The sequence below is a fragment of the Silene latifolia genome, chromosome 1, assembly GCF_048544455.1.
Source record: "Silene latifolia isolate original U9 population chromosome 1, ASM4854445v1, whole genome shotgun sequence".
NCBI classification, from domain to species: Eukaryota; Viridiplantae; Streptophyta; class Magnoliopsida; order Caryophyllales; family Caryophyllaceae; genus Silene; species Silene latifolia.
This window is the reverse complement of record NC_133526.1, coordinates 30471946-30483661: the sequence shown is the minus strand read 5'-3', so window position 1 is coordinate 30483661 and position 11716 is coordinate 30471946. Positions and strand designations below refer to the sequence as shown.

Genomic DNA, 11716 nt, shown 5'->3' with positions numbered 1-11716 from the left:
ATTGAATTAGTTGATATTGGGGCAAGGTCAAAAACTTTGAATTCAAGTATTATTTAGGCTTAATTATGACGATTTATGGATCGTGCCTTTATGTTCAGTTCTCTAGATCGCTCCAATTTTATGCATATACTCTTTTCTCAATATATATCACATACAGTTGCAAACTTATGCTACAAGGCTAAGCCGCTAATTAGGTTACAACAAGGAAGTGTATATCTGAATTACCAAGTCAAATAGGAGTAGGAATGTCACTTATATATAAACATTAAAACATATGCATTATTATAAATACATTATTGTTTAAGCCTTCCTAATAATTTTATTACAATCAACTACATCAAATAATAATCCAAAGTATGTAATAATAATATAAATTAACAACATATATAATCGCAATGGATGATCTAACTCTTGGGGTATTGTTCATCGTTTTTTCCCTAGTGTTTTGCATTATTTGTTTCTCTGTAATCCTCTACATAATAACTATGTGTCACGGATTGCTTATACGACTTCGTGAGAATAATGACATCGAGACCACCCATCGTCATCAAGATGAGGGTGGTGGGACTAATAATAATAATAATAATAATAATAATCAGGTGGAGGAAGTGGTGGTGGTTATCGACGAGGAAAAGAAGAAACAAGTTGCTGAGAATTGTAGTGAATGTGTAGTTTGCTTGATGGGTTTTGAAGAAGAAGAAGAAGTGAATAATTGCGTTAGGGTTTTGGAAATGGCATGTGGGCATAGGTTTCATGAAGAATGCATTAGGTCATGGTTAATTAAGAGTGATCATGGACGTTGTCCTATTTGTAGAAGTTTCATTCAATCAAAACTATCTTGATGTCATCAACATTACTTTTTGACATTCTATACATAGATATATTTGATCCAAGAATTTGCGAGGAATTTGGGGTCCAGATATATTCAAGTTTGATTGACGAGATTTTTTATATATCTATATACCGAAGTGTAAATACACTAAAATTAGCGCTTGACTATCTGTTTAGTGGTTAAGCAATGAATTATCACTTTGAAAGAGGTTCAATCTTAAATTTCTACTTCAAGATTCGGCCTAAAGAACGTTCATATATACACAATCATATGGTACTTATTAGAAAGTACTATTTTCCCAAATTGTCCTATTTATAAATAAAGTTTCTGAGTCTTGTTTCACAAAATATGAATTTTACTAGAAAGTTTTTGAGTTTATTGACTTAAACATTAAGCTCAAAAAATTACAATATAACTCAAAAACATTGCATATAAGCTTAGTTAAATTTGAATTTTGACGGAAAAAAAATTGATATATAACTTATAAATTTTAATAAACCCTGAAAAAATATACATATACACAAAAACAAATAAAGTTGAAGGTAATAAGCTAAAAAAACAATATTTATATGCTCAAAAACAAATAAAATCTGAAGTGTACATTCGATATATGTTCTCGAAAAAATGATCGATTTGAAAAAAAAAAAAATCGTCCATTCCAATCTTGTAGACACGAGTTATGGCCTCATAAATTTTCTTGATCAAAAATTTGAATATTTTATGCAAAATGATAAATCTCAGGGCCACCGTGTGCATTTTCCGTAACTAATTTCAGTTCAGGTCGAAGTTTTAACCAAAACCGAAACTCGAATTCCCCAACCCCAAACCTTCAATCCCCCCTCCACTCCACAACTCATATACTAGATGAGTAGATGAGTCAAGATCAAGACTCCTAACAATAATAACAGCGATCTCCCTCCCAAAATCAATGGCAACAACAGATCTGACCACCGCGCAGCACCACCACCACCACCAACCACCACCGCGTTCACCAACCGACCTCTTCGGTTCCGAAACCGACGACACAAATCCACTATGGTTCAAACCCACACTCTTCCTCTCCCAAACCTTCAACCCAGAAACCTACATTTCCGACCTCCGTACCTTCGTCCCGTTCCAAACCCTACGCTCGCAGCTCCAATCTCATCTCTCTTCGCTACACCACGATCTCGTCGATCTTATTAATCGCGATTACGCCGATTTCGTCAACCTTAGTACTAATTTAATTGATGTTGATCATGCTGTTGCTCGTATGCGTGCTCCTTTGTCTGATTTACGTGAGCAGATTGTTGAGTTTCGTGTTGCGGTTGAGGCGTCTCTTGTTAAGCTTCAGTCTGGTTTACGACAGCGTGCTGATGCTGCTAATGTTAGGGAGGTTCTTGAGTTGTTGCTTGATGCCTTTCATGTTGTTTCTAAGGTATTCAATTGTGTTTTTTTTGCTTGCATTGTTGTTTTACGACGTTTTTGTTATCGGAATTGGTTAATTTTGCGTTGTTCGGAATATGTGAGGCGAATTTTGAAAAGTGCTGCGACTGAAATTTACTCTATATTACTGAATTAATTTGAATTAGATTGTTTTAGGATTGTTTTATGCCTTTTAATGTCGTTTGTTGTGATCGGAAATGATTAATTTGTGCGTGGTTTGGAATTTGTGAGGAGAATTTTGAAAAGTTTAAACTCCGCATGAGTGTGGATTGTGTTGAATTAGATTATGTCGGAAAGAATTCAGACAATTGATTCAGGTTCGTTGCAAGTTTCATGTTGCTTGGATTCAAGTCTGGATCTGACTGTTTAGGTTGTTAATTGTGATCAGAAGTACGGAGTACTTAACTTTCGCAGTGTTAAAAAGAGCGAGAGAATTTTGAAAAGTTTATACTCCGTATGAGTGTGGACTGTGGATTGAGTTAGATTATGTCGGTTGACAATTGATTCAGGTTCGTTGCAAGTTTCATGTTGCTCGGATTCAGGTCTGGATCTGACTGTTTAGGTTGTTAGTTGTGATCAGAAGTACGGAGTTGTTAACTTTCGCAGTGTTAAAAAAAGCGAGGAGAATTTTGAAAAGTTTATACTCCGTATGAGTGTGGACTGTGGATTGTGTTTAATTAGATTATGCCTGAAAGAAATCAGACAATTGAATTAGGTTGTTGCAGATTTCAGGTTGTTCGGATTCAGATGCTGATCTGAGTTCTTACGTCGTTTGTTGTGATCAGAATTCAGAAACTGTTAATTTTCGGATTGTTCGGAATAAGTGAGAATTTTGAATAGTATGATTGTGGATTGCGTTGAATTAGATTATGCTGAAAGAATTATGGCAATTGACTCAGGTTTGTTGCGGATTTCGATTTCGTGTAGTTTGGATAAAGTAGGTTGTGTGTCTGTTACTCTGTTACCCTGTGTATTGGCAATTGGCATCCTTAGTTTATAGGTGTGTCAGACCTGCGTTGTTTCACTGTTTGTAGGTAGTTGTCTCTGAACTATGCATTAAGATATGGACCATAAAATCGGGACAAAGTAAAGAGGTGGATTTGAATGAGTAGTTGTGTTTTGATTTATTGTTGGCTTTTCGATGTTAATGTTTTGTGGTTAAAATGTTTGTAGATTGAAAAGTTAATTAAGGAATTACCGAGTGTTCCTGCTGACGGAGCCAATGGTGAAGCGAGTTCATATGAGAAGAGTCATCTTAGCAACGGGATTTCAATGCAACAAGCTGAGAATGAATCTAATGTTAGAGAGACTCAAAGTATGCTTTTGGAAAGAATTGCCAGTGAAATGAACAGGCTGAAATTCTACATGGCTCATGCTAAGGTCTCTTTGCTCTCCTTTACTGTGTTCTTCTTACTTGCCTGTGTTATGTAAGTAGACCCGTTCTTCATAGTGCCTTCTTTGATTGAAGGCCCGCAACATTTATTAGTTTCAACTTTCAATGATTGTTGGATAGAGGAGTATTTCAATTACATGTTCCAATTGGCTCAACGTCTCTGTTAACGTTCACTGTTATTTGCATTAAATTTTGTTCAAATCATTCTTATATTTTGTGTTCATCGTGTTTCTCCCCCATTTTGCCAGTACAGGACCTACCTTTCATTCAGAACATTGAGAAAAGATTCCAAAGTGCAAGTCTTTTGTTAGATGCAAGCTTGGGGCATTGCTTTGTTGACGGTCTAAAGAACCATGATGAAAATGCCATATACAATTGTTTACGTGCTTATGCTGCCATTGACAACACTAAGAATGCTGAAGAAATTTTCCGTACGACTATCATCGCACCTTTAGTTGAGATGGTTATTCCTCATAGTTCTTCAGGTTCGATAGATGCGTCTTCAGGGGATGAACTCGAGGCTGATTACCAGAAAATAAAAAAGTATATTGAGAAAGATTGTACGTTTTTGCTGAGAATTTCTTTTAGAGGTACGAGTACTCCTTGGTTTGGGATACTTATGTCACAAATGGAACTGTTAATTCAAGACATTATATGGTGTAGCGGTTTTTTTGGTAGGTGTTTCACACATTATTAGATAACACCTTGTTAAATATGAGAACATCCGCTCGTTTGTCAGACTACCCTTCTATAAATTGCCTAGAGCTCCTGAGTGATGCCTGCAGTTTCGTGCTGTGCAGTTTTCATCTCTAGATGATAGTAGTCTAATAGTTTTTCCTGTATGTATGGATATTTCTCTGTTTGTCGTATGGTGCATTAAGTTCATATTACCTTAGGCTGAATGATCCCGTTGTGCGGCGGGAGCCCTTAAGGCTCCGGGGTAGTTGTTGGTGATGTATGAATGCTCCAGTTTCAGTCTTTTTTGCCCTTATTCATGCAATCTATTCATTTCAGCTATTTTGATTTCGTACTTGGTAAGAAATCATTTTTCTCAATCGATATTGAGTAGTACTCCTTCCGTTTAAATGATTGGGATGGAGTGAGTATGTCTTTCTTGGTTCTTTGGATTATTTCGATACTGATCCATTTTAATTGTGATGAAATTTTGAGCAGAGAATTCAGGCTTTCATGTATTTGACTTCTTAGCAAATTCAATTCTCAAAGAGGTTCTCTTGGCAATTCAGAAAGGAAAACCTGGGGCTCTCTCACCTGGACGACCCACTGAGTTCTTAAGAAATTACAAATCAAGTTTAGATTTTGTGTCTCATTTAGAAGGTAAGATTCCTTTGGCTCGAGAGTTTAAGAAGCAGTTGCTTTGTAACTTGTGTTCAAAATGAATTCTGAAAATAAATTCCTTCTTTGCAAGAATGTTTCATCCTGAATTTTTCATTCTTTTGTTGTGAAGGGTACTGCACTTCCCGATATGCCGTTGCTAAGTTTAGATCAGAGGCTGTATATATTGACTTCATGAAGCAGTGGAATCTTGGAGTTTACTTCTCACTGAGGTACTCCTATCAGAAAAAACTGCTATATGTTGACTGTTGCTGTTGGTCATAGATGTTTTCTTTGCACAAAACATAATAGTATATAATCAATAATTTAGGTTCCAAGAAATAGCAGGAGCTTTGGATTCTGCACTTGCGGTTCCTAATCTAGAGGTGGCTCAGTCTTCAGATTATGGGGATGTGAATCTTCCAGCTCTGACTTTGACACAAAGTGTTACTGTATTGAAAAGCTTAAGATCATGTTGGAGCGAAGATGTCCTCGTCTTGACTTGCTCTGACAAGTTTTTTCGCCTGTCTTTGCAGCTGCTCTCAAGGTCTGCGTGAGGCAATATTCTAAATATCTGTGTTCAATTAATCATACTGTTTATGCGTCATGATTTTCTTAGCTTGACGCAAATATTTTTGAACAGGTACTCCAATTGGTTGTCATCTGGACTCCATGCTCGAACATCGGCCAGTAGAGATGGCAGTACGGGTTCTGGATGGGCAATCTCTGCTGCACCTGAAGATTTTATTTATGTACGCACCATCTTTGCATATTTGCCTTTCTTGATTATTTTGCTGTTGATATAGGTTTAGATAGATAATGAATCATGATTTCTGCTTCACGCTTATCTTTATCACTGCATTTCAACGTGCGACACGTGCCTACAAGCTTTTAGCTTACTATGACATATCTTCTTAGATCTTGGTGTATGTGTAGTCGCAAGCATTTGTTTTAATTTTACCGTGGTCCATGATATTATAATTGGGCTGCAAGTCCACATAGCGTCCCTTTTCTTAAAAAAACCCCCAAAATAGAAAATCAGTTCTTTTTCATTTTTAGTCAATAACTCCCTAATTACAATTGTTTTGGTCTTGGCCCAATTGGGTTTCGTCTAGGGTTATTGCCTTTTGTCTATCGGCTTCTGCTGTGTGAAGTGTGCTGGAGTGAGGGGTTGGGGTGGTGGATTCACGGGTTGCCAGGTGTGGCTGTCTCTCTTTGTTTGAAAGAGAATGGTGTGGGAAGTGACATAACTTGCCCTTATTTTCATTGTAAAATGTTGACGCTGCCCCCGGGATGTTATCTTTTTTTTTTTTCTTTGATAGCTAAAATAAAAAAATGGGCACCTGTATTCTCAATTCTCGGTCTAATTTCGAGTATTTGTTTCCTCCATGTGGAGCCTAGAGCTGCAAAGCCTATGCGCTGTTGTTTGCTATTAGAGACTGTTATTGGGATGAAATATGATATGGTGGAGGTGAGGTGGGGGTGGGGTCATAGATGTGACTCAAGTCAATATGTTTTGAGAAGCAAACTTTGTCAGCTTGGTCCCTTTCTTGGATTCTACTTGTTCGGTTTTCCTGACCTCATCCGCTCCCTTAATGTGCTAACAAAGCAACAAGGCCCTTTTTTTTCCTGAACCTTGGTCAAAATACAGTTTGTTTATCATCTCTTTCAGTTCTTATTACTTATGTAGTACGGTGCGACAGATTCCCCTGTTATTTCCATTTGACAGATAATAAATGGGGTTTTGAATTTCAGGTCCTTCATGATGTGAAGGTTCTTGTGACAGAGGTTACCGGCAACTACCTAGAGCATGTCACGAAGGTTCTTTCTTCATGTCCTGCTGACGTGCTGGAACCTATTAAGCAAAGCATATTGCTTAGTGGGAGATCCTTGGAGAACATGGTACCTCTAGCGACACAATCAATAACAAAGACCCTTGTTGCCAAATCTGAAGAGGTGAGCTAGAGCACTAAACAAGTATTTGTTGGACTAAACCATTGCTCTTCGTTGATGTTTAAAATAGGGGTGGCCTGCAATTTTTTGAGAATGATAACTAATGAGAATAAAGAGAAAAGGCTTTTATTTAGACGATTTTATTGTAGTGCGGGCTGAACCGGTGAAGCTTGTAAGGTCCTGGTGTTTGATTTTCAGGTTCCAAGAACCTTAAAAGCTCAACTTGATATCCATACAACTGTGCTGTCTCACCAAAGACTCGCTGAAATAAAAAAGAAATAGATTATTTGCCTTTTGATAATGTCAGTTGTCCTTGCAAGTTTGCATCTTACTTTTCTCTAGCTATTAACCAGATTGTGCTTTCCAGAGTACTGCTGTTCCGTTGTGCTTTTCTTCGAGTTCTAGGTGGTACGCCTAGATAATAATTTCCCTGAACATTTCTGCGAGTTACTCATTTTTCTGTCAATTACTTATATTAAGATCCAATTAACTTCATCTTTATCAATTAACATATTAACTTACACAATTAATACCCCTCTTCTTAACTCCACCATCTTCATCACCGATTCACCGCCATCACACATCTACATCTCATCACTCTCTCCCACTTTTGTTTCTTCTAATGGAGATTTAAGGAATTGGGTGAGGAGGTCAGTATGTCAGATTTGATTGATAAAGGAGGAATGTGGGTGGTGTATTCTTGTAGCTTGGTGATTTTAATGGTTGAAATGGTGGAGCTAGGAGGAGGGGATTATTAATTATGGTGATTGAGGAAAACGATGACACTGAGCATTGACTAAGGATACATAAGTGATTTCTCTACCTAATTTACAAAACCTACTGGAGACCATAACAGTTTGCACAAGTCAAGAGACTACTTAGCAAAAACCCTCCAAAAAATGAGAGAAAAAAAAACCTTTGTATATGATTGTTGCCTTGCTGCTTTATGCATATGGAGCTTTGCTTCCTATGGGCTATGGTAGCCTATCTATATGCATTTGCTGCTATCAGTGTCTTATCTAACAAAGACCACATGTGATGTAAAGTGTGTATATTTTATATCAGCTTTATGTATCCTATACTTTGTCAATTTGTACTCTTTATTTCGCACCCAAACCCTCTTCTGTATTTGAAATGACTTCTCGTAGATGTTGCATTGATAGTGTTTTTGAAAGTGATTTTTTGCTAGCTAATCCTTTCTACTCATTGCTGATATGTATCTACTGTACGAATCCAGGATCTGAATCAGCTGAAGGGTATTACAGCGACATTCAGGATGACCAATAAACCGCTTCCTGTTCGCCATTCTCCTTATGTGTCAGGGATTCTTCGCCCTGTCAAGGTGCATTCTTGATTCATTTCTCTTTGTGGGCACTCGCAATTAAAGACATGCTAATGTCAAAAAGAAAAGAAAGAAAGAAGTCTAATTAACAGTAAATTCTTGGGGGTTTATCTGGTTTCTGCATAGTTGCCACTGGTTTTCCTATTTCGAAATGTCATTTAAGTTGACATAAATAAGGAATTTTCTCTTGTGATCTTGTATTCATAGCACCCAAACTTTCAACCCAGGCTCATCGTTTTTAAAGTTTAGTGCAGAATTGAGTGATTTTTATTAGTGTTTGCGTTAGCTCATTGGAACAAATTTCATCTCGTTTACCTTATATACAGATAATGGAGAGTGGATTACTCTTCCCCTTTTCCTCCCCTTGTGTTAGTCTATACGGGATTCTTATTTAGTGGTCACTTTCTTTCTGACAATTTTTCCACAGGCGTTCTTGGAAGGAGAGAGAGCTACCACATATTTGGATGATGCAACAAAAAGAGAACTTCTACAAAGCACTGTTTTTAAGATCACCGAGCAGTATTATGAATTGGCGTCTGAAGTCGTTGCCAATGTACGTCAATTGGCTAATATTTCAAAGCGTTTTTTTATTCGTCTTTGAAAGTGCGGACTTAAATTTTGACTACATTTTCCAGGCAAAAAAAGCAGAATCATCACTGCTTAAGATACGTCGGGGTGCCCAGAGGCGAGGTGGAGCTAGTTCCAATGCGTCAGACACCAACTTATCTGATACTGTCAAAATTTCCACCCAGCTGTTCCTTGATATACAGGTTCGCCTTTTGTAGTCTAATGCAGTTCTCGTACATAATAGTATAATACTCCCTACGACAACATTACCCGAGTGCCTCAAGACTCAAGAGCTCTTACGAAGTGTAGGGTAAAGGGGGCCGGATGTATGCAGGATAACTCGTTTGTTAGCAACACAAAGAAATCTTTTCAAATTTCCTAAAATGAAAACTGCATCGAGTTACCGCAACTTCACAATAAGACGAAGCATAACCAATTTAGAGAGCCATTTTGCTTTAAACCGTCGCAATTCAAAACTCTAATGAATTTACACTAAGGTAACTAAGGTGGCGGGGTTGAGATCGACAGAGGCGGGGAGTATTATTTTTGATGGGAATGTTGTTGAGGGTTCGGATTTCTTCAGATATCTAGGATCTATTATTCAAAAAGATGGGGAGTTAGACGGAGATGTGGCTCACAGAATTAAAGCGGGATGGTTGAAATGGAAGAGTGCTTCAGGGTTTCTATGCGATAAAGATATGCCCCAAAGATTAAAGGGAAAATTTTATCGCACGGCAATTAGGCCTGCCCTACTTTACGGCTCCGAGTGTTGGGCCGTGAAACATTGTCACATTCAAAAGATGAGTGTGGCGGAGATGCGGATGTTGAGGTGGATGTGCGGACATACAAGGAAAGATCGGTTAAGGAATGAGGTGATTAGGGAAAAGGTTAAAGTGGCGCCAATAGAGGACAAGATGATGGAAAACCGACTAAGATGGTTTGGCCATGTGAGAAGGAGACCTATGGACGCACTTTTGATTAGGAGGCCGGAGACTTGGAGAACAGAAAAAGGTCCCTAGAGGCGAGAGGAAGACCGAGACAGACATGGTTGAGAGTGATAGAGCATGATATGAGAGTTCTGGGGCTTGAGGAGAGTATGGTGACGGAGAGGGCACAATGGAGGGAAAGGATACATGTGGATTTTTAGTATTTGATTTTTTTTTTTTTGACAGATTTAGTGCTTTTATTTATTTATTTAATTTAAAGAAATTAATTTATTTATTTTTCTCCCCTTTATTACACACTTTTTCAACAACCACTTTCTTATAGATTTTACCTGGTTCATTCCGGATCCTTAACTCTATTTCGGTTTTTAAAAATCGTTTTAATCTTTTTTCTCGATTTAAATTTTAAGTTTTTATAAAAGAAAGACGGAATTCGATTTTAAAACCCCTAAGTTCACCTTGACTTTCCATTACATTTTCGTTCTCCCTTTTGTTTTTTATCTTCCCTTTTTTATTCGCATTTTGAGGCGTGCGTGCACCCATGGACGGTTCGAAAGGATGATTCATGTCAGCCGACCCCAAATCATTTTGGGATTAAGGCTCTGATGTTGTTGTACTGAATTTGGAAGCTCTTACATAGCACTCCATCCGGTTTATATATAGCTTCCGTTTTCCCTTGTTTAATTTATCAAATAAACGCCTTCTATTTTCCTTAGCGAGTCAATGTTTTGGTTGTACAGTAACATTATTTTCCCATCTTTGAAATTGATCCAATTGCACTTTTGTTGTACCATTCTTTGTTCACTTTTGTATAATTGATCCAGTTGTATATGTTTAGCAATTGTTAAAAATTGAAGGTATTTGTAAATTGAACAGAGTATATATCCAATATAGGTTCGGTATTAGTTAAGCATTACCGTTCACCGATGTCCAACATTAGAACCCTTGTGAGGCTAATCTGTTATTCTTTCGCCCTACAAGTCTACAACACTTCAATATGTGTCAGGTTTTGAATCTTTTGCTTCTGATGGTAAATCTTAACACAAGATTCTGAGTATTAATTATCTGAGTATATAAATTATTAAGTTGGGCTTTGGCATTATTTTCAGGAGTATGGACGTAATCTGGCTGCCCTTGGCATTGACGCTACTGAAGTTCCAGCTTACCGATCATTGTGGGAGTGTGTCGCTCCTGCAGATAAGCAAACCACAATATCCTTTTAGTTCCTTATTGTTGTCCGTTGTGATTGTTCCTGGCTCGACCCTGAACTAAATCAGATGGTTCAAAATCAAATTTTGTTTGCAGAGATGACGTTTTTCTCTCAGACAGCTTTCATGAAAGCAGCATATCTGTCCTATAGTATTTTTTCCCTCTTAATTTTTTGCCTTGTAATTTTTGTTAGTGTTCATATAAGATAGATTTGGTAGGAAAATATTTAGCATAGAAGATAGTATGATCAATGGACTCTGTTGTCGCCTTTCAATATATGCCTTCGGAAATACATTTTTGGCTAAAACCATATTGTTACGAGATGAAATACAATCAGTTATGAATGGGGTTGCCATTAATTTTTTTTACCAGTTCTATAATTCCAGTTTGCTTGCTAATCGTCCGAAAGCTTTCTCCAAAAGAGTTACGCAGTACGCAGTTACGCACAAACCTACCTATTTTGGCAGATGCAAATTACATGTACCGTCAAAAATAAGGACCAAAAAAATTGGGATCAAACACCATTAAATGCATATGAAGTAAACTTCAGAATAAACACTCCACATAGTAAAAACATCAAATAAAAACAAAACACAAATTCTCATTATAGACGGACACTACCCGTCTATACGTATAGACGGATACCATTTTCTCTCATAAAGTATCCATTTGCCATAAAGTGGGAAGCACATGGGGGTGCCCCACCTTGTCCCCCCTAC

At 37.5% G+C, this 11716-nt stretch overlaps 1 protein-coding gene across 1 annotated transcript; it reads left to right on the top strand.

The window, feature by feature from the left end:
* Nucleotides 1-1547: 1547 nt before the first annotated feature.
* Nucleotides 1548-11365, top strand: LOC141602154 (conserved oligomeric Golgi complex subunit 2). The gene is made up of 12 exons (XM_074422462.1): nt 1548-2249; nt 3431-3637; nt 3904-4240; nt 4824-4985; nt 5116-5215; nt 5314-5529; nt 5626-5734; nt 6738-6938; nt 8173-8277; nt 8705-8830; nt 8913-9047; nt 10898-11365. Exons 1-12 carry the CDS (start codon nt 1761-1763, stop codon nt 11009-11011), a joined length of 2301 nt encoding a protein of 766 aa, XP_074278563.1. The 5' UTR covers nt 1548-1760; the 3' UTR covers nt 11012-11365.
* The last annotated feature ends 351 nt before the right edge of the window (nt 11366-11716 follow it).

What these genes read in the sequence shown, in the direction of transcription:
- LOC141602154 (XM_074422462.1), top strand. Translation starts at nt 1,761, where the DNA reads ATGGCAACAACAGATCTGACCACCGCGCAGCACCACCACCACCACCAA. An exon ending in GGAGTTTACTTCTCACTGAG is followed by an intron (nt 5,216 to 5,313) that starts GTACTCCTATCA and finishes TCAATAATTTAG; the next exon opens with GTTCCAAGAAATAGCAGGAG. An exon ending in CGTCTGAAGTCGTTGCCAAT is followed by an intron (nt 8,831 to 8,912) that starts GTACGTCAATTG and finishes TACATTTTCCAG; the next exon opens with GCAAAAAAAGCAGAATCATC.